At 40.5% G+C, this 23,092-nt stretch overlaps 1 protein-coding gene across 1 annotated transcript in view; it reads right to left on the reverse strand.

The window, feature by feature from the left end:
* Positions 1-23,092, reverse strand: part of LOC100700254 (metabotropic glutamate receptor 7) — a 72,182-nt gene that overhangs the window by 34,285 nt on the left and 14,805 nt on the right. The window contains exons 2-4 of the mRNA XM_019350229.2: positions 10,179-10,395; positions 3,020-3,155; positions 2,294-2,448 (exon numbers count right to left, since the gene is read on the reverse strand). Coding sequence (XP_019205774.1) covers positions 2,294-2,448; positions 3,020-3,155; positions 10,179-10,395 — 508 coding nt within the window. The remainder of the gene's footprint in view (positions 1-2,293; positions 2,449-3,019; positions 3,156-10,178; positions 10,396-23,092) is intronic.

Below are 23,092 nucleotides of genomic sequence, written 5' to 3' on the forward strand. Positions count from 1 at the left end.
TTTATTATTTTCAATATTGACTTTTCCGACCTTTGAAAATGAATTCATTTTCATTAAATACAACAATACACTACCTGTGAGGCACCCAGCAGCACTCGTGCAGCGGTTAGCAACTAGTGTTTGAACACTGAACCAAGGAAAGTGGGGAAAAATGTACAGCCAAGGGTCATGGGTCAGAGCCTGCAGCACATGGTCATTTGCCCAACCTGGTTAAATGGCACCAAGGAATATGTATATGTTATATGATTATGTATAATACACTGTGCTCAAACAATAAAAAATTTATTGGACCACCATTAAATGTAAGATTTACTCCACAGTTGTCCTAAATTAACAGTACTGGTAATTACCCGAATCATTTTTTCATGTTTCTGCGATGGTTAATCTTGCAGCATGCGCAAGCTCTTTAATCAAAATGATATTTTTAAAGCTGAAATATAATTATTGTTGTTATCCATTCATTTTCAAATTTCCTGTTTAACAAAAACTCTGTAAAAAAAATTGTAAATCGCATTATTTTTTGATTAGGTTGCCAAATTACAGTTATTTACTTCCATTCCTGAATAGAAAAATTAGTTTTGAATGTTATGCTTGATTAATTTCTGATGTCTCAGAGAAGTACAGTGTGCCGGCTCAAATTTGGCTTTATTTTTTGCCAAATAAATAATAATAGAATTTTTAGTGTTTTGGACACGTTTCTGACAGAGTTCTAAAATATTTGTGTTTTCTTGTTTTTACAACAGTCCAATAAATGTGTTAAGTGCTGTATGTGTTTCAGAATGTTTCAGTCAGTTGTAACTAATACATATTTTTAATCTGCCAAACTATAATCATTTACTCCGCAATATAGCAGTCAACATGTTTGCCTCACATGTAAAAGATCCCAGATTCAAGACTGAGAGGAGACACAAACTGGGGGGAGGGGTGACAAGCTAGTGTACACATAGTGCCAATCCAAACCCCTGTAAAATGGGAGGTTGTCAAACAGTAACCCCAGAAAGGATTTCTTTCACCATCAATAAATAACACATTACATATTGCACAGCACAACCTTAACTGGAAATCCTGAAATACGCCCTGTTGTGAAGCTGTTGTTTCAAACAGCTACAAGGATAAATGTGCAGGCTGCGCCACCTTTAGTTTTCCAAGACCTTATAGATAAATGGGAAAGGGGCTCTTTCTGTCACGATCAATGATAGTGAATGAGAAGATATATAAGGATATGCTAAATCAATTTCAGTTTGTAATAGTGCCAGAGCAGTACAGTTCAATATGTTATACAGAATGCATATATCTCCCAACTGTAGACATAATTTCCTCCCCAATTTTTCACCAATGTGCCTGAAATGCCAGAGAGAAATTGGCACCTTAACTCATTGCCTTTGGTCATGTCATAAGCTGTAAAAACACCAGTCTAATGTATTATCAGACATGGAAAATATACTGGGGCTGAAAATGGAGATGGACCAAAGTCTGTTATTTTAGGTCTCCCTGGTAGATTCAATCCAATGAGAAAGAGTGGAAGAACCTCTTACTGAAGTGGATTAGTGAGAAAGAACCAAGTATTAAAGGTTGGCACAAAGTGTTGTTAGAATATCTCACAAGCATATCACATTCAAAAGCAGACCAATTTGGAAACCTATTTGAACTACTCGAGACCTGACGTATCTACCATCTGGCTGCAGGGTTTGTTTGCTAGCTTCTTTTCTAAATGTTCTGATAAATGAAGACTGATTATTGTAATTTTTGAGAAGCTAGGATGATGAGTTCTGTTTGTAGTTTATTCACATAAACGTCTTTGTTTATAGATTTCAGAATGGACCCATCCTTTTATTATAAAACTGAAAAAAAACAACAACATATTTTTGGGAAGAATTGGAGGGTTATGTGTTTAAAATCAAATGCATGAATCCACCGTCTGGTGGCTGGTGAGCACTTGAAAATAAGGGAGAAGCTGAAAGTACTTATTCCAATTCTAAACTAATGAATGAATTTAAATTTACTTGATAACCAAAGATAAAGGCTTCCTGTGAACACCATTGTTTTCTTATATTGGCTTGCTGTGTAAACGAGCAACTGTTGGCAAAATTATGCCGCATAAACTCAACAGGTAACAATGACAGCATTGTATTCACAGTATTTAGATTTATATCCTACTTTCTTGTTTTTAGCGTTGTTCACTTTAAACTGATGAACAAACTAATCAAGCGGGAGAAAAAAAACTCCCTTAATGAGCGAAGCAACGTAACAAAAGATCCGGTGAAGACCGTAACGTGGATATCTGTGTGCCCACCTTTAATGGACGAGCGTTTTGGCAGTATAGTGATTGCTCCCACTGCTACATCCTCAAACTGGTTGATCGGGCTGCTTTTGGACCCCCAGCTGTCAGATCCAATCCACAGGAAATGGCCCACCTGATTGGCTCTCTTGGTGGCATTGAGAACTCCCCTGCAAGAACATTCATGTTTATTAGGGGAAAGCACAAAAGGCATGTGCAATCTAATATCTATTACACAGAGCATCAGCCAGCTTTAAGGAGCTGTTTGGACATTACAGCCATCTCATGCACATTTCTTCGGTTTATCTCATTAAACCTGAGACAACAGCTGTTTTGTGGGTACGTGTTTATCTGTTACTTAAAGAAAACAGACATTTTTCCTGTCTGTTTTCCTTTACTTGCACATCCACCTTTTAGTCGTTCGAGCTGAATTTGCAGTTACCACTGTAAATGTTTGATTCTGTGTTTCTTTACGTAAACACTACCAATGGGGTATTGTAAATGAAACAATATCTCTGTTGCTTTGTTGTGATCTGTATTCCCACTTCTCCTCAGAGGCATGCTTGTGTTTGTGTTGTTATAGGTATGTTTGTGTTGCAGACACAGCCTGTGCACATGGTAAATCTGTGCCTCTAGCCTTTCTTCGGGAGCTGCTACTTAGAGATTAAAGACCTCGACATGGCAAATCATCAGCACGCATGAACAGACATGGGTGAAGCCAGAATGTGCAGCGCTGCTCACCGTATGTCTTCTTCGCTGGCAAAGATGATGACTGCCCGCGAGTGCTGAGTTTCCAGCAGTTGTTGGATGGTTTTGTCATAATCTTCCAGCTTGGGGTTGTGTGGAATTTTCACGGACTGGGCGATGCAGATTCCACCTTTTTAATGGGAGAGGAGTAAGAAATGATAAGGCCTCTGGGATGATCTCACCCATTCACCCGCTCTTACACAGAGATGTATGCACACAAACACACAGAAAAAGCCCAAGGTCAAAATATTTGCTTTGTTTTCTTATCCTCTATGAAAATCTCTCCTACATGGAAATTGAAAACAGAGCTGAACACTCTGCTGATTTTAATGAAGCTGTCATGTGTGCTACACAGTCTAGATTATGTATATTCTTACTGTGCCCACAGTTACATTTCACTATAATCTGCAAACCACAATAGCAGGCAATATGAAGCTCACACTGCGCCTTCTAGCCGAGCATCAGTCTCAGAGTGAGGGAATTATAAACATATCAGCTATAACAAATCCAATAATCCACACCAACTGGGACATAAAGCTACAGATTTTATATTATGGATTTGGGAAAATCCAGCAGCTTGCCATTGAATTTTCATTTAAAGTCATTATCAAACAACTCTTACTGGAACCTGAACCAATCAGATAGCACAGCTGGCAATAACAAACAGAGAGGATATTAATACAGACAATAAATCACTCTCCGACAGGTCATCACTAATGAGTTTGTACTGGATGGAGGGCACTGATTGCTTTAGAGACTAACTAAATACAGCAGTTGCTAAATACTTTATTTGGCACAGTATATCATCAGAACGGGCTTTTAGCACATGACTAGATATTGCTTTCTTTTATTCATCAGCCAGTTATTGAGTAGAGAAGCAAAACTATAACTTTAAAAATAAATAAATAAGATTTTTGGCCTACTCTGGTGTGGTAACTACAGGTGTGGAGGATAAGATAACCTCTTAAGCACTTTGGATAAACAGATAATATGATCGCCTGTGCCAGAGAACATCTTAACCACTGTGGCCCTAGACTGAAGCAGCAGCTTTTGTCCCCCGGTGAACAGCAAATGTCTACCGAAACAATTAAAATTTCTCCCACTCAAGCATTTTAATAGTCCCAATAACCTTTTAGTTTGAGTTTCTCTGCATAGACAGAGAGGTGGAAGGAATCTCTTAATTGCCACTCTCCTCAGCCTCATTACTTTGATATAAACAGCTTTTCGCTGGGAGATCACACGTCTCCAGTCATGGTTTACCGTGGCACTTTCTGAAGGCAGAAGATAAGAAAATGACAACAGCTAAACCTCCTCTTTACTCTCCATTTTTCTAGTATCAGCAAGCAAAAAATTGTGGATTTTTTTCTTGATATGAGAAAACATCCAGTATGTGCCAAAAGACCTCTGGGATAGCTGCTGTTATCCTCCCTGCATGGACTAAACTTAAACATGGAGACACTGCCAATGCACTGGTTGTTGCTTAAGGGTTTGTGGTATCCTGTTAAAGTGAAACGTGCTTGATGTCATTTGTGCAGACTAGCCAGCGCTGTTGGTCTCAAAGGAACGGCATTTAAAGCTTTGTTTCAGCAGAGAGATTTCAGATCATTTCAGCCTGAATCTACAGTATGACACTGTATTTGTTATCTTTCTTTCCTTTTTTTCTCCTCAGGAAGCTCTAGCTCTGTGCAGTGACTGATTTGGTTAAATTCATATTAGCTGCAGCTCTTAGTTCCCAATTGCAGTGTGGCTGCAGGTACATGGATACGTATAGTGACTGCAGGGAGGGGAAAAAAACAAAACAAAACAGAGAACATACATCTGCTGAAAATCCATTATCTCCATTATAAAAAAAAGAAAAAAGAAACCTGGGGGCTTGTGTAAAGAGTCATGATGGTTTAACAGTCTTCAACAGCAATGTACTATAGGTCACAACAGTCAATTATACAGACAGATACCACAGGAGCCACTGATGAAGATAAAGAAGCATTTGGAGCAGATCCCATTTTCAGAAATAAAGAGCACCAGAAGTGAATGTGCTGCAGGCTTGAAACCACCCTAAAGGCTGCAGGCTGGTGGTTGTGCAACAGTGGTTAAATTATTGAATGGCTGCAGAAACCCTCATCTGTCAGTTTGCGAGATGGTCGGTCAGTTAGTTTGGAAGGCGGGCGCGATGAAACACCAAGCATTGTATCGGTGGTTCCACAGTACTGTGCGTTGGGTCGGGCCGTTTTCACCTGTCACAGGAAGCTGTGTGGACTTGAAAGAGTCCTCGACTCACAGAGATGATTTAAACGAGAGGAGAGCGCGTGTCTGTGTGATGTGAGACAGATAAATGTCAAGTTCAGAGAGAAGAAAGTGTCTTATTACAACTAATTGAAGTCAATTCAAGAAAGCGGCCTAGAGATAGAGATGGAGGTCTTTTAAGCTGTCGTTTACAGCCGGTGAGTGAGGACGGGAAGTAGATTTTTCTAAAATATATCAAAAGACTCGAAATTTCTTGCAGTCAAAGTGAGGTGAATTGGTTTGTGACTTTGAAAGCTTTACCTTATTCACTTATTCATTTACCTATGATCCTACAACATCATAATAAAACTAAATACACCATGAACCTGTACCCTCTGCTCCAACTATGATTAATATGTCAAAGTCAGTTTAATGATAATGATGGCTAAATTCATCAGGCCCTTGGAAGTTCTGCGCTTATCTGTCTGAGTGCCATAGGTCATGCACTGCATTAACTGCTTCAATTATTCATCCTCACTGCCCTCGGTTCTGGAAATGCACTGCAGGGTGAGGAATCCAGCATTGCCATTTTGCTTGGTGAAATACAAATCCCTTTAAATTAGAGGCTCTTGATGGATTCGACCCCCCGCGTGACTACTCAACACCCTCCAAACCTGAACCCCCAGGGGATCCATAATGCTGCATTTATATTTAGCACCTCAATAGTCAAAAGGAAGACCCTCTTCCCCCCAGTCTCTCTCTGGCTGAACACTTGGGAGTACATCACTATGGACTGACAAACAGCTGACATTCACGTGCTACATCTTTGTGTCCTTCTTAATCCAGCGTGCCTTTTCACTGCTGGTCTGGGACTTGGCAAAGTCAGAGAGTCCTGCGAAAGTACTGTGGTCTATTTTACGGCGGCTGCAAATGTACCAGGCTTCATCCCCGGTCTCCTGCTATAGCTAAATATGAGTCCTGTCCTTAACAGGCCAATTTCTCCTCCCTCGCAACTCAGACTAGATGTAAAACTCATTGTGCTGGCAACTTACTGCGATCAATTCCACAGTGATACTTTGTGGGAGGTTTTCCTGAAATCCAAGTTGTTTTATCAAATGGGAAAACTAAAACCCATCGCTCTGGCTTGAGTCCAGACAGACAGGAAAGTACAAACTGCAGTTATCTCTGCCAACTTCACCTGAAGCCAGGATGAAGGTGCACAATAAGATAGTGCCTGCAGAGGAGAGAGAAAGTAGAACAAAAAAAAAGAAACAAAAAACAAAGGAGGAGAGGAAAAAATTGGAGAGATCAATACAGGCTGGCCATCACTCTAGTCTCAGCTTGGGGTAATGGGCAGCCATATTGCATTAGTCCGCTAGATAGTTCTCCTTGAAGTGGTGAAGCGAGAATCCTACTAATGCATCTGACATTTCAATGCAACCAAACACGGCAGCCACAAAGAAATTTCTCAAGGCCTCGCAGATCAACTTGCACGGATGCTGAAACAATATCCACCCAGCAATGCTGTTGTTGTTGTTGTGCAGCTCTTAAAAACAAAACAAAAAAACCCCCAAACTGTATTTCCTCAAATAAAACTCACTTGTTATCTCCGATCAAGGCCAGGGGGGTGTGGATCACAGAAACAAATAAATATAGCCCCTTAGTACAGGCCAGGAAATGAAACAATCCCCTCTGCCTGAAAATGTTTCGCAACACGGCTGCTAAGAAATTAAACAATTGCAGGAAGTGTTACATTTCAGTGTCCTGAGGGAGTGTGTCAGGGAAGATCCAGGTTTGCAATATGAAGTTTTTCCACGGGAGCTACAATGTTATGCATATTCTGCTATTGTTAGTTTTTTTTCCCTTCTATTACATTTACAGTTCATTTGCTCACGCTATGCTTGATTAAACACCGTGTGAAATTAGCAGAGCACGAGTGCATTTGGTAGCTGGATTGATCACTATCCTCGTTTTGACACACATCGATGTGTTGAGGGCAAGCGGGATCCTCCAGGCTTAAAAGGTGAAGCCAACCCAGAAGTGCCAGAGACTATAGTTCCTCAAACAGCCACTTGAGGCTGGATCCAAATGCAAGTCAGCCCCCAAAGACTCCCACGTGCACAACGACAGCCTGTTATAAAAAATGCTTTTAGTCTGCACTGCTAATTTTCCTGTTCATGAAAACTGTACGGGGGGTACATTTTTAATAACTCACCAGTGTAAATTTTATGAGAGCCCAAAGTTATGCATTATTAGAGACGTTTCCGCTTTGAGTGACAGGCAGATGGAAAACAGGCGGCTATAGCTGCTAGCTGTCTGCTGCTCATCAGCTCAGCTCTGTTGTCTGGAGCACTTTTAATACAATTATCTGATCTTGTTTGCTGTGTGGCTAATTGTACCAAAAGACCACTGACGATGTCTGTGCTTTAGTATTTTGATAATTTTATTGTTAATTTAAAATTAAAGCATTGTAGTTTTTTACATGCTAGGTATCTGTCCAAAGCATCCTTAAATACAACTTTCTAACCATCCAAAAATAGCCACTTCTAGCTCTAAAAAACCAAGATGGCAGCCCATTGTTTATGGATCTGTGCATCAGAGGGATGCTCTACTTGTTGTTAAAGTAAAATAAAAAGTTTAACAGATAAACTCAGGCAATCCTGTTGATTTCATTTAAGACTGAGTCACTGCTCGCCACAGTATTAAGAGTGTAATGCAGTAACTTTAACAGGGCAAGTGGGAGCAGATTGGAACGAGGCTTAGTACTTAATCATGATCACTTATAGAGATGAAATGGAGGATATTAGAAACTAAAGCCTGCCTCTAACAAAAGCCTGTTACGTCCTGAAGTTGAGGTAAATAAAGGACCCGGTGATTATTTAGGAAATATAGTCAGCCATTTAGAATAATTCTTATTTAATTCAATACCTTTCCGGTTAGTTCTGGTGCAGAACCGGTGCCCCTGAATGAATTCTGTGACTGTATATTCACACTATTACATAATTAATGTGTTTATTAAAGATAAGATGCCTTGGGTACTGGAAGCTTTTCGTCATAGGAAATAATTCCCATTTGTGTATGAATACAAAATAGTGCAAAGCGACTGGAGCTCAGTTGCAACAGTGTGACTGAACAACAATGGCTTATAATTCCATAGCCCTTATGTAGCTGTTAGAGAGTCATAATAATATCACAGTGTTTACTGCTCTTTGCATAAGAATAAAGGAGACATCAGTAGGAAATGAGAAAACTAGCGGGAAGAAGCTGTGTTTATCTCAGGATACTGTTTAGGATAAATTTAATATCCAAAATGAGTCTTAAATCAGGTCTTTTTCCTATTTGTTCCTATTCAGGCTACTTTCTCTCTCTTACTTCTGCCTCTGCCCCGTCTATCTGTCGATGCATATTACGCAGGCACAAACAGCTTCTTAAAGTTTTAATGAGTGATCACACTGGACATGAATGCACACAGATAAAATATTCATGCATGCTGGACTTCTGATCGGTGCCTGTGGGACATCATTAGCTTCGCTCATTTTAGAGGTTTCTGCGCATTAGTCTATTAGAAGAAGAGACAGAGATCACTCCCTTCAAAATTACAGGAAATGGACTGGGATCTATAGAGGTGAGAAGCAGCAAAGTACTTCTGTGGCATGGCTGTGTCCTATCATGGATGAAGGGTAATTTTTCCCAGACCTGGGTGACATTCATCTTCTTTGCACAAAGGAGGAAAAGGCATAGAAGCTCCAAAAAGCCCAGCTGTTGTTACCTCTTGTGCATTAAGATCTTTCTGCAATCATTCAGCATGTTTGTTTGAATACACAGGGCACTGAAAATGTGGAGTAATGTACCCTTGTCCTAATTTCACACACAAACTGCAGCAGCAACTGCAGAAAATCTCTGCAGACCCTCTAAAGCGCAGCACAATAAACTCCATTTTTTGATAAAGCTAGTTGACCCGTTGTACTGTATACCAACTGAGCATCTCCTGGCGACAGCAACGACCGCTGCTTCACACAAACCGCTATGTGCCAACAGCAGCAGCAATGTGGAAAAAGCTGGTGAGTCACGCGTGTGCACAATTTTCAGCCCAGTTACAGGCAGAAACCACCTCACCTGTGTGAATGCAAAGCTCTGCTGTAAGATCCTAACCTCTCTGAACACAAGCCTAAACATAATCACCTGTTTACCCAGCAAAAGGATCACCGTGGCTTTAAACAATCAGAACACAACAAACAAAGCTGTTTCTAATAGGGAACTTTATTGACCATTAATTCTCTTTGTAATTATATGGCTTTTGTGAGAGCAGCCTAAAAACGTTCAAGAAGCTCGACTCCATTTTCTAAGCAGACTAAATATCTTAAACCTCTCTGCTACATACACGCAGCCAGACCAGAGCAATTCGAGCTGACTACTCAGAGAGACCATCTTTGCTCTGCTCAGACTCATGCAATCTCACTTCCAGCGGTAAAAAAACAAAAAACAAACAAAGGCAGAATATAAAACAAAACTCTCCCAAATGACCAGTTTCCGGACTATTCTCTTTTCTCCTCTTTGGATAAAGTGAACATGTTAGACATTTATTTTCAAACAATACCCTTTCTGCTTCAGCAAAATACTCAATGATTATATTTAAATAAGAGTAAGATGGGTTCAGGCTTTCCTCATTACTGTGACGCGGCATCTTCTCTACAAGCTGTTTCTCTGTCTACATTTCTAGTAACACTCCACAACTGGCTGGGGAGTGAAAGCAGAAGTTGCCAAACAGATCAATAATTCATCCACCCAAAACAGATTTTATAATGAATTGGAAAGGCAAAACTAATCATCTTCTGGGTGGGTGCAAGTGCAAGCGCGTTTTAAAAATTGTAAATACAGATTTCAGAAAATAATTAGAACTTAACTTTGTGGACGGGTCACCTTTCTTTACCTGCTTCTTTGGAGAGTTGTGTGAAAGCCTCCACTCCCTTCTCTCCATAGCTGCCCTCTGAGGCGATGGTGGAGACGTAAGTCCAGTTCAGTGCTAGGATAATGTCCACCATGGCCTGGGCCTGGAACGAGTCTGGCGGAACCACCCGTGAGAAAAAGTCATAGCGTCTGTCATCACTCAGCTCCGGGGCCGTTGACGCGTAGCTGATCTGCGGGATCTTAAAGAGAAGAAGTGCGGCTGTTATTGTGGTGCAGCAGCAAAAGGTAGTTTCCGTGGTGACTACTCGGACAAATCACATTTTTTGAATGACTGTGTTTGAAATTGCGCACTATTTATTGTACGGTGCACTTACATTTGCTCTCTGTCATTTTATTTAAGTGCTCTCAATTTAGTATTCAAAGTGCGAAATTTATGCACTATATACCCTTGGCTCGGCGGCATGAAAAAAAAAATCCCGCAGTGGAACGCAGTAAGAGTATGTTTTTCTACCATTCTCGGAGACTGATAGACTGTTTACCCGGGTCAGCCATATTTTGAGGCTAAACTGCCTCGAGATGGGTGAGAAGACTTTTATGCCTTTGAAAACTAAATACAAAGCAACTTCCTGGAGCAACACTTACTAAGAAAACTGGAGGAGAAACAGCTCTATAGGAAGACAAGCATCTCTAAGGCTTACTACACATCATCTGTTTAAAGCATACTTTGTTTAAATATTACTTTAAGCCAAAGGGGATCTTTATTCTTAGTGGTCTTTAAAACTACCCATTCTGTCACAAATGTTTGCAAAGGCAGTCTGCCGCTTAAATTTTATACACCTGCAGCAATGGGACTGAAAATATCTGATTTCAAAGATTTAGAGGTGTGACCCAATACTTTTGTGCATACAGTGTAGCTATGCATGATTAATGGTTCAAAGTAGTCTTTAAATATCTTAAACTGAGCCTTGGGGCAGCACCTGAGTTGTCAGCTTAAGCTAAGTTTTCTGATTGGTTTAAATCTGCAAGCAGAACGTTTAAAGAGTAGGTGGGTGGGACTATTGGCTTACAGACAAGGGTAGAAAAAAAACTGTCTTAAACTGATTGGTTGGGGCAGTCTGAAGTTTTTGGGTCGTCAGATTTACTTGTACATACACTCAACTCCTTATCTGTAACTTTGGTCATGTTAAATAATAAGTTCCACCGTTATAACAGCATATCTATCATAGAAAATGAAGGAAAACATAATAGCAAACCTTTAGCTAACACAGTGGCTAATGCAGAAAATGTAAACACTGTTCATCTCCTTTCACTGTGTCACAGCCAGATGTTGATCAATGGCTTTGACAAATTGGGGTGTAAAATAAATTAGCATTTTATTTTCCTTATATTTCATATTAGCTCATCGACTGATCAAGTACATATTCACATTATGCAATATTTTACAAGGCCTATATTGGGTCTATTACCCAGGCCATATGCAGCGCTGTCACTTTCAACTCTTATAGCATATCAATGAAGACTTATTGCAGAAAATGCCTTTGCAGCACTTTTTATAAAACAGCAGCACAGATTGTGCTCTGTAACACTTACCCCTTAATAAGACCTTAATCTGTCTCCATCTTCCTTTAGCATAGCCAAAGTTAGAACTTAAAGAACTCAATATACCTGTGCTACTGACCTCATCTATGCACATTTAAAGACAAGTCTATTCATTTCTAGCACCTTTTAGACTTTCAATCACATCCTAAGGCCTTTCTCAGTGAAGAAAGTCAGGTATCATACACCAAAAAAAATACAAATAAAAAAGATGATTCAAAATCCTGGAGTTTAACATTTTAAAATAAATCCATCAGGTGCTTTTCTTTTATTTTCCAGTTGTATAAGGGATCCTTTATTGTGAAAGCCCTGCTTCCAAATTCAAGAATGGACTTTCATGTTCACATTATTGAGGTTTTTATGCTGAATGGACATGAAACATGTTATTTAAAACTTGCAAACGGCGCTTTCATTCTGCCTCATTAAGACTCGAGGTGCCTTCTGCACTCGTGCTACATCCGGTCTTAATGGGTTAAAGAAAGCAACATAATCACACTTAATTATCACCCCAATCTACGCAGCTACTGTGCAATTTAGTGAATGAGCAGATAAATAAGAGTGTCTCAGAAGAACGTAAAACCGATTCAGTAAGGTCAAGCTCTTTACAAAGATGCAAGATAGTCATTTTTCCTAATGTTTAGAAAAAGGTTAATAGTCTGCAGGTGTTCTCTGAGTACCCTTTGAGTGGTTCAGATTTTGATGGAAACTCGTTCTGTCAGTCCACCACTTTGGTCCAGAATTACCTATTAAAACTAAACAATTTTATGCTTTGAAACTTTTCACAAGGCTGAATAGTTCACACGTCAAACATTTCAACTGTCCAGTACTTTGATTATAACCAAATACTTTCATCCTGACGGTATTCCTGGAATAGACTTTATGTGTGTTCAGACAGAAAATTAAGTCACTTTTAAAGTCACTGCAAGGACAAGAGTGGGCACGAATTTGTCTGGAAAGGTGCAAATTGATGCCAAGACACATCAGTGTGTAATAATGGAAGTCTGTGCAAAACCCGGGGATTTAAATGGAGTGGGAAAGAATGGCAGAAAGGGAGAGCAGCAGAAAACTTTCACAGACACACGCAGTGCACCCAGTGTTAGCTGTAGCTGTGCATCTGGCTGTTTGGGGTGAATAAACACAAATAATCCAGCTGTTAAATTTGCACAAATGACACGAGGCGACGATTTGCTATGCTTTCTGTGTCTGAAAACAGTGTTTCTCTTCTCTTCTATTCACATGAGCTGTATGAGCTACTGAAAAATCCAAACTCCTCAGACAACAAAGGGAGCTAGTGTTTAGCCAGTGTGTTTCAGGTTTTGCCGTAACCACATCTGCTGTCACTTTTAGGTTAAAAATGCCCCCCTCCCCCTCCGCTTCCATTAGACAGGTGGGTGCACAAGCAGGGACATACAGCATGTCCTCTTGAACCCAGTGAAGTAGCCCATTACACAGTCCATTAAAAGCAGTGTGTGAATGGCATTCATTTCTGTTAGCGTGATCAAAAGCAGTCGGACACTGGGGAAACAAGAATGAGGACACGGCAGCTCGCTGATGAGAATGCTTCAATTCACAGAGTGAAGCTATAGCTTTGACCCACAACTCACAGAGGGTCAGTTGCACAAAACTGAAAAATCGAGGACCAGAGGTTGGGGTTAGACTCAAGGTAGCTCAATATGTTTCAAGCAAACAAACAAATAAACACATAAAAAGAAGAAATCAGCCAATGCCAAATTTAACTTAATGTATGAGCAGGGAATGCTGTTGCATCACAAGTCAGATACTACCAAATCCGCCTAAATTGAGTGTACTGGGTTAAAGATGAAGTACAACAAAGTAATGGAAAAGCAAAAGCAACAGTGATTTGAATTTAAAAAGGCTCTTCTTCCTGAAAGTGAAGCACCTATTTGGAACATTTGATAGGGTTCTATCTATCAGTGCTGCTGTAGTAATACCGTGGAGTCAAAAGGTGTTATAGGTTTGTTGAATCACGTCCTATCTCCGCTCCAGCTGGGACCGAAAGCTTCTTGAACATTTGTCTCTCAGGAGCTTTTTGCTGCAGGGAAACATTTAAGATGGCAATGTCTTTTTACTTTGTCTCAGGCTTGCACCCTGTTGATATAATTTCTCCACTCCCTATGTCACAGGAATTGCAGCGCAAACATTCGCACGTTCAGCCGGTGCTTTTTTTTAATTAGCACTTTGACCTCCAGGTAACAAAAGTGCAAAACCCTGATTGAGGAAAAGCTCGGTTGCCGGGATTAAACCTGCTGAAAGTATAAACTGATGCTGACAAGATTGTAACACCTTTCAATTTTCCTATCTGGCGGTTATGAATTTAGCTCCCTGTATGAAATAAGTGGATTAAATTAAAATCTTAACTTGATTATCTTTCTCAGTAGATTAGAAGAAACCGAGTTTCACGTTTCCACTTTGGTCACAGTTACGTGACCGATTCTCAAATCCGTCAAACAAATAAGCTCTCGTTGCAACAAATTGCAGCAGATTTGAATGTCTTTAGAGACGCTGATAATGCAGACATAATCAGGCAAGGAGAACAGATATTTCATCAACACTTTTGAATTGTTTTTCCGCAAATGACAATCTGGAGTAAAAGATTTGTTTTCCCCCAGTCCTTCCTTCTAAATTGCTTTTATCTATATTGCACTTGATACTTTTTGTGAGTCGCATGTTTCAATAAGACATTTGATGCTATTACATGTGAAAGATGACAACATTCATAACGACATCTTTTACGCTACAGTGGCGACAAGGTGAAAAGATGACGCCGATGCCTGAAAGCAGTCTGTGTCGATGACAACTACAATAACCATGAACTGATCATGAGCAACTAAAGTCAGGCCAAGAAAGAATGATTAATGATGCCCCCCTTCAGTATCACAATTACCCAAAGCTGATGTCTGGCACCTGTCATCTACAGTATAGATCAAGGGAAGGATTGCTGAGGGTAATTGCTGGCTTGCTCTTGAATGTATCTGGGCTGACAGGATCGATGGAGGGAAAACACAGAGGTCTGTTATAGGGGACACTGTTTTATTGATTTACCACCACAAAGTGCCGTAGCCGCCCTGAATAAAAATCTGTTGGTGGAGTTTAAAGAAAGTAGAGGGAAAAAAAGAAGAAAAGGAAGGCAGAGACTGAAGGTGGGAGGTGGGAGGAGGGTGGTAATCTGCTTACTGACATTAAATGAGAATTTCAACCTGGGTGTTTAAGTGGAGAGGTGACTAAGCGAGGTTGTGTAAAGGTTAGGCGCATTCACAGTTAGTGGGAATGCCAGGTGAAGTTAATTAGAGCACCGTGGCCTTTCGCTTGAATTTTCACATACGGCAGCCCACAAGCACCACGGGCAGCTCTAAAGAAAGGTGAGAGACTGTAATGTTTGTGCTTAAACTGTCCTGCTCTGCTAATGTGAAGGTGATAATTCTAATGAGCTGAGAGCAATTCTTGCAGATGCTGCTAGCTGCATGGTCTCTCTCGTACCACAATTTGCGATTATTTGAAGAGAAATATGCAGCATATGGCACGGCACGACTCTCAGCCGGGGTAATGGCAAAAATCTATCCCTGAAGATATGAACGGACACATATCCTTCTGTACAAAACAGAGGGCTATAACAGTCCATGGATTCTAAACTAAAAACAAGGGCCATCTTTCAAAGTCAGAATTCCTCTTAAAAAAAAACAAAAAAACGAGACTCTGACTCCATCACTCAAAAATTAGGCACAGAACACTGGAATATTGTCCAGGCTGGGCTTTCGATCCATTAATCCAAGAGCAACTCTCAAAAACACAGCTCCAAATAAACTGTGAGTGACACGGCTGAAATGTTTCCCATGGATGGCTCTAACTGGAGCAAGGGCATCCAGGCAATTCTTGTTGCAGGAATCCCTGTGCCTCTATTTGCTGCATGATTAGCTTCTAAGTATATCTTGACATCAGTCAGCTCCACTCGGCTGTTGGTAACAATTCTCCACAGTGATGGCGGAAATGACAGCGGGTTCTGACAGACTGAACTCTAACCCCATGCTGTCTGAGGCTGAGCGCCAACACACAGATTGTCCACATGACACCAGCGCAATCGCATGCAAACTCTGAGCATGATCCTCCAAACTGGCCAACCAAAAAGCTACACACCCTGGCTGTAATAGAGCAAATAATTGCTGCCAGAAAAAAGAACAAAAAAACATCTCTCATCACTAGATTTATTTGTAGCTCCGCTGCCTGGCGTTGTAAAACAACGATGGTCGATATTCTATAAACAAAATAATGCAGCGCTATAAACAGGCCTGTAAAGATATTGAGCTGTTATCAAGTTTTACAACTTTCCTGCTAAATCAAGTCTCGAAAGCTGTGGTGCATGGCGGGCGGGGTCGGGCGGGAGGGGAACACACAGACATGGGTTTGTATTCAGACAGCAGTGCCATTTGTAAGCAGGGCAGAGGTAATGACTGTGTCCATACATGCAACCTCAGGCTGGGCTTTGGTAATCTCTCTTTACCAGAGCGTGGCACTGCCAGCACAGCCGAAGAGGCAGGGAGGAAGGGTGGGGGGGAACTGACAGCTTTCCCTCCCTCTATCTGTCACCCTCTCCCCCTCTTTCTTCCTGCCCATCTGTGTCTCTCATTCTCACTCAAACTCTCCTTTTGTGAAGGCTCTGTCTCATCAATGTGCCCCCATACAACCTGTAACTCTCAGTCTCGCTCCCTTGTTCTCCGCCCCTCAGTGTATTTCAAACCCGCTGAAGGGAGACGAGTGAGTCTCATCTTCCTGTGCGTCTCTTCCTCCCTGTCGGCTGTCCGCATGCAGACACGCCCATACAGATGATCAGCAGACACTTCCTGCCCAGAGAGGTCCTTAGGCTGCCAGTTTCCCCCCAAGCCGAGACAATCTGCCTTCAGTCATTTGCTCGAATGCCAGCCAACTTTGCCCTTCCTAGTGTCCTTCATCCTCCTCTTTCCATATTTTTCATTTTAACCCTCGCTCCAAAATTCTCCCACCTACAACTAATTTGCAAAAGCAAATAGAACTGCTGGGATATTATTTTTTACAATTTCTATCAACAATGCATCTGCAAATTTGTCAGTACCAAAGCAAAATCAGAATGTAGAAGGTTCACTGGGAGGTCATTTCAATCACAACAAATGCTGTGCCAACTTAAAGAGATCATTCTTTTAATGATAATGTTTATGAAACATCAAGTGTCGACATTAAAGTTGACACATTGAACATTTGTTTGTTTATACATTTAGCAAATATTGACAATTAAAATAGAATTTGTGTATATTTGAAATTGTGTTTCAAAGTCTGATATTCACTCTCCCATTAGCTCAGGTTTTGGTCTCTACCAAGTATGCTGCTACGTACCAAAGAAAGTCTCTTTAATGATTCAGTCACACTAAAGTTAAAATAGGACATTTAGAGCAACAACCACAACCTTTGGGTGACCACTTTTGATCACAAAGCAACTGAACAAGTCATCTGATGAAAGTGAACCCGACTCCAGACAGTCTCAGTCCAACTCTGACTGGCTGCTATCGCACTCAAACAGACTGGCAAAGATAATCGCTGTCTGCAAACTGATGTCTAATTTATAAACGAGACAGATTGCTAAGACGTTGCGATCAGTCACTTGTGTTTCTTTGCAACAGAGATTTAACTGGTTTGGAACTGATTGCATTCTGACTTTATTCTTATATAAAAGCACGGTTGCCAAGCATTTATGTCATTTTTCAGTTAAATTGTGTCCTGCAGCGACTGTGTCACTATTTGTGGAAGTATTTATGAATTTCTGATTCATATTTATGATTTTATGGATGGACTATAAGTATAAGTAGTTAATTTTTGTGTAAATGAAAAATGAAACATAATTTCCCTAGGGATTAATAAAGTATTCTGATTCTGATTCTGATAAATAGATGTCAAAAGACTTGCAATAGGCGAGAACAGATTTGCAATTTTTGCCTGTTTTTTGTAGATAATTGCTATATTATCACAAACAGAGTTGATGTAATTTCAAACTTGAACCCATTCAATTGCAAACTGATAGCAACTCAATGGGTTTTAAATGAATGGGTTTGAATTTGTTAAATGGAGTCAATAGATTTACTGACGCCATCTGTTTTAAGCCACTTAGAAGACGGAAACTGACTGCGAGCGGTCACAGACCTGGTCCTTGTCTCCAAAGCAACTATTTCAAATGCAGCGAGATCACAAGTGCGTTGCACAATAGAAATAATTTTGACCGTGTCTAATCACTGTTTACGCTAGTGTGACTGCACCGTAACACTTAAGTGTGCCGCTATCTACTAGTTGCTGCCTGCGTCTGACCTTGAACAGAGAAAGTGTGTAATTATAGGTTATTATAATTAAGTACAATTACAATACATACACTGAATTAAAATTAAATGCAAATACAATTAAAGTTGTGACTTACATGGCTGAAGCCAGCCATCTTGCAGCCTGCAGTTATTTTCAGTTTACAGTCACAAACCCAACTATTCACATTTACATCCTTCCTAAGTGTGGTGTGTGTCTCAAGTCTTGGATTAAAAGATACTGTAGTTGCCAAAGAAAATTAGGTTTTAACAGCAGTTTGGAGACAGGTTACTTATTTTAATCCCTCCACCACTAATCTCTTACTCTCATTTTTCTCTCCTCTCCAAGGCCAGCCTCATATCGCTCGTTTTGCCATTTTCCAGGCAGTTTTTCAACAAGGACATTACTTGAACACTATTTAACCAGTCGGGATGTTTAGTGTTGCAGCAGCTGGTTTTTTTCCTTCTCCTTCTTCTTCTTCTTGTAGAGAAATCACAACAGCCTTTCAGAGTTGCCCACACGTTGAACTAGCTCCGGTGTTACATGACAGAAAGTTAGGCTTTTATAATCCTTTATCTAACACGACCTTCCATCGTCTCCTTCTTTCCGCCCACTTTTCTTTCTCCCAGTCGATTCCCTCACCCTCTGTCTCTCCCGCTCACTCCATGCCAGTCCCCTGGGCAGCTCCCGTGCTCTGTGCCGGGCCTGAGCTCTTGCATGGCTGCCCTGCCAGAGTGTATTTTAAGACAACCAGCATGTTTCTCCATGGGTATAGAGGCTAGGTATGACTCACAAATCAGATATTTGACCAGGAGAGCCACACAGTAGAGTAAAGCTGAGGCGTGGGAGGAAAGTGTGGATAGCTCACAAAGGGAACCTGACCGACCTCCATCTTTCCATCTGGTAAACAGACTGCTATTTCAACTGTATCGGTATTTCAAAGAAATAATAATTTCCCAACACCAAATTGGAGCCTATAAGCCTCATCAGAGAAGAGTGTGTATTGAGCAGAGGCTCAGCATCTATGTAGTACATCGTAAAGGTGTAGTGTGTCTGTTGCTGCTACAAACACATGTCACAAATAGAGCCTACTGAGTTCAGGATCCTGCCTTTCAAGCTGGCATGACAGTCGAGCTTTTATCCTGTCACTCATGAGAGTTATTTTGTACAGATACAGTATCTCTTCAAGTCATTTCGTAAAGCTTCTTTTGACTTAGGATTCAGACAAAGCAAGGCCCTGCAGAGAACAATGCGGTTCAACAGAACAGCCTTGATCATCGGGGCTGTGCTGTGCGCTCTCTTCAGGTGTGACAGAATCTCAACTCACGGTAAGAATAAAACACAGCCTGCAGGTTTATGACTAAGTGTTATCAAATGTATTCCTCTAAATCCACGGGATCTCACATTACAGTTGGCTGTATTGATTTTTCCCAGCTGCAAAGTGCACTGGACGCAGTTTCGTTTTTTTCCTCTGTGTTCTTTATAGCCTGCATGCTGACTACATTTCTTCGGCTGGAAAAATAGGAAATCTCAATAATGCTGAAATCTACATGCCGTTATTCCTCATGTGATACATCTGAATACAAATGTCCATATTTGTGCTTTGGGAATTATGGGTGTGCGGCACACGTCGACAACCCTGCTCAGCCTCATTGCTTCGTCCAGTCCTAATATGGCTCTGACATATTTTTCACCAAAGAGCGAGCATAGGTTCATGTTTTTCCCACCTCCACCTGGAGCATGCTGGGTCTGACACATTCATTGTCAGTCGTGCACCTGCAACACTCTGACCTGCATCCCAATGACTCCCTCTGTACTCCCCCCTTCTCTCCCTATATAGCTCTCTCTTCAGACTCGACAGAGCATCATCGCCAGGCCCATTTCTCCCCTAATAGTGCAGACAATGCGGGTGAGCCTCCTCGATCTTATCGTCCCTGTCTGCTCCTCACAAAGAATTTTTTAGCAGGGCCATATAATTACAGACTGATCACAGGCGTGGAAAATATCACAGATATCCCATTCCTTGTGTTAGTGCTTCTGAACTCTTACTTGATGCCATGCACTTGAGACATATGTACTGGTTTGGAAGGCGCACAGAACATTTTCATTAGCAGTTATCTGCTTGCTTGGCATTGCCTGCAGTGCTGCCTTGAACCTCTCCCAGAGTTGAGATTGTAGTATATTATCTGCAACACCTGCATTCACAACACACACACACCAAATTCCCTATCAGCCCTCGTGGATCTGCATGTTGAGAGTAGTTGAAAGAACATGGAGACCAATGCACTTTCCTCACACAGGTGAGTTAAAACAGAGGAAATGTCCGCACACCGTGCTGTGCATTGTGGTAACTGTAGCGGTTTTCAGACTGTCTGGAGTCACAGTGTGTAGTGGAATTTCTACGGCGCTGAGATCCTCGTGTTACAAGAAATAGGCAGACTTAGCTGCTTAAACTGTCACTCAGTAAGATATTCACAGTCATCGACCACGGCTTTATAAAATTTGCATAACAACAATGAAAATTCAAATCTATAAAAAGGCAATAAAAATGTACAAACACGAGAATTGTAGTTAAATTGAAATGAAAAACAAATGAGGGGATAGACGAACAAACAAATACCGAAACGGATAAACAATTAAAATAGAGCTGCATAAAAACAAAAGTGAACAAAAACTAGAAACTGTCGAGTATAAAGCCCATAATAAAAGTGATTTAAAAGGCAACTGGGGTTTTTTTCCCCCCACTTTTTTAAGTCTTCACTGTAGAGTTTTTTACTGCCCTTATTACTCTGGGTTTAGCTGCACACCAAGACCTTCCACCCGGGCTTTTATGTACAAATCTTAACAGGGATTTCCAGACTAACTGGCCCTCACGTTAACTGTCTTTCACATGAGGCATTTTATTGGTAGAACTTGTTGGTGGATGTACACTGCCCTGGGAGGTTCAGTTCAGGTCAATAAAGTCTCTTCTCTCCAGCGGTTTCTGGGTCCTCACGGCAAAAGCCCATTCACCTTTCTTCTTCTGTCTAGACAGGGGTCAGCCAGAATAGCCTCAAGATCTCAGCTTACGTGACTCATGAGAAAATAAAAGTTCTGCTGGGAGGCAGACAACAGCAATATGCTTTCAATGTGACTGAGCTGTCAATAAATTACTATCTTTAAGTCTTGTAAGAAAGTGAGTTGATGCCATTGTTAGGGATGCATATTCTAAAAATGCTACACAATACACAACACCATTAGAGGTTACCAAATAGATACAAAATTCTAAAAAATGGTGACTACTTTTGATATCCTTCGGGATTTTTTTGTTTAAAATTTTCTCCTTTCAGGCTGGTTTTTGCTGTGCTACTCTCATGGTTTTATGAATCTATGCCCACCCAATGATCGGGTAATCCACCACTCTGGTCAAGACTGAAATATGTCGATTTCCATTAGATAGGTTGCAGTGATATCTTGTACACATTGCGTCCAAAGGTTGAATCCAATATCTCTGGTGATTGCTTTACTTTTTTTTTCTAGGCCCACTAGCAAACTGAGTTTTGCTATTTTTGATGAAATGTCTCAAAAACAAATGGCAGGATTGTCATTAGATTCAGCACACATGCTTCATGGCCCTCTAAAGACAATTTATAATCACTTAGTTGATCCATGACTTTTTCCTCCAGCACTGGCATCTAGTTAACATTTTACTGTAATTTACCCACTACTAATTACATCAGAATGAACCACAGCTTTACTCTGTGTTTAATGCTAATTGAAGAGATGGTTAACATAGTAAGTACAGGCTCCAGAGCCTCGAGCACAGCTTTGGGCACTAAGTCTTATTGTATATTTGTCTGTTTTTCTGTTTAATTTTAAATTTTATTTTGCTAACTACACCTGACTAAATGTAAGCATTTACAAAGTCCCTTTTCCTTCACTCAACACTTTAAATCATGTTTTGTTTTAAAATTCAAAAATGTATTTTTCTACCATTACAGGTACACAATAATTTCTGAACATGACATTGGGATACTCTTGAAAGTTGCCCTAGTTGTTTGTAATCCATCACAGTGAACAACATCAACACATCCATCTTCTAAAGCATTTATCCAGTTTGGGGTTGCGCTAGCTGATATTGGACAAGAAGCTGAGTGAACCCTCTATCTAGACCTATGGCCAATTTAAATGCAGATATTTGACAGTATCGGAAATATGCAGGGAGGAAATACTGAGGGAGGAAGCTAGATTATTCAAGGAACGTCATGCAGGCATGGGAAAACATGCAAATATTTAAACTCTATACAGAAAGGCCCTCGGTCAACCAGAAGGTTCAAACCAGGAACCTTCATGCTGTAGTGCTAATCGCTGCAACACCAATGACGAACATGTGGTAATCACTCGTTTGGATTAAATTATTACAATATCAAATGTTAATAAAAAGAAATGTTTGGATCTACATATTCCACATAAATGAGTCTTTAAAATAACTACATCGCTGCTAATACCGAGGCCACTATTACTGGTATATATTTATCATTAGGAAAGATCATGAAATTTATATTGGCTGTACAATGGTGTGAAAAATATTTGCTCTATTACTGACTTCTTTTTTTTCTTTTTTTTTTACACTGCATTTATTTGTCACTCTTACATGTTTCAGATCATCAAACACATTTAACAACAAAGACAACAAGAGAAAATACAAAACACAATTTTTAAACGCCGAAATAGAAAAAAGATATCCAAACCTACCTGGCCCGGTGTGAAAAATGTAATTGCCCCCTAAATCTAATAACTGGTTGTGCTACCTTTGCCAGCAAGAACTGTAATCAAGCATTTGGGATGACTTGCAATGTGTCTCTGGCCCACATTTCTCTGCAAGACTGTTTTAATTCAGCCACATTGGAGGGTTTTTGTGAATCAACAACCTCCTGAAGGTCATGCCAAAGCATCTAAACTGGATTTAAGCCTGGACTTTGACTAGGCCACTCCACAAACCTTCAAGTCCACAGAAAACGTTCTCCA

The sequence above is a fragment of the Oreochromis niloticus genome, linkage group LG20, assembly GCF_001858045.2.
Source record: "Oreochromis niloticus isolate F11D_XX linkage group LG20, O_niloticus_UMD_NMBU, whole genome shotgun sequence".
NCBI classification, from domain to species: Eukaryota; Metazoa; Chordata; class Actinopteri; order Cichliformes; family Cichlidae; genus Oreochromis; species Oreochromis niloticus.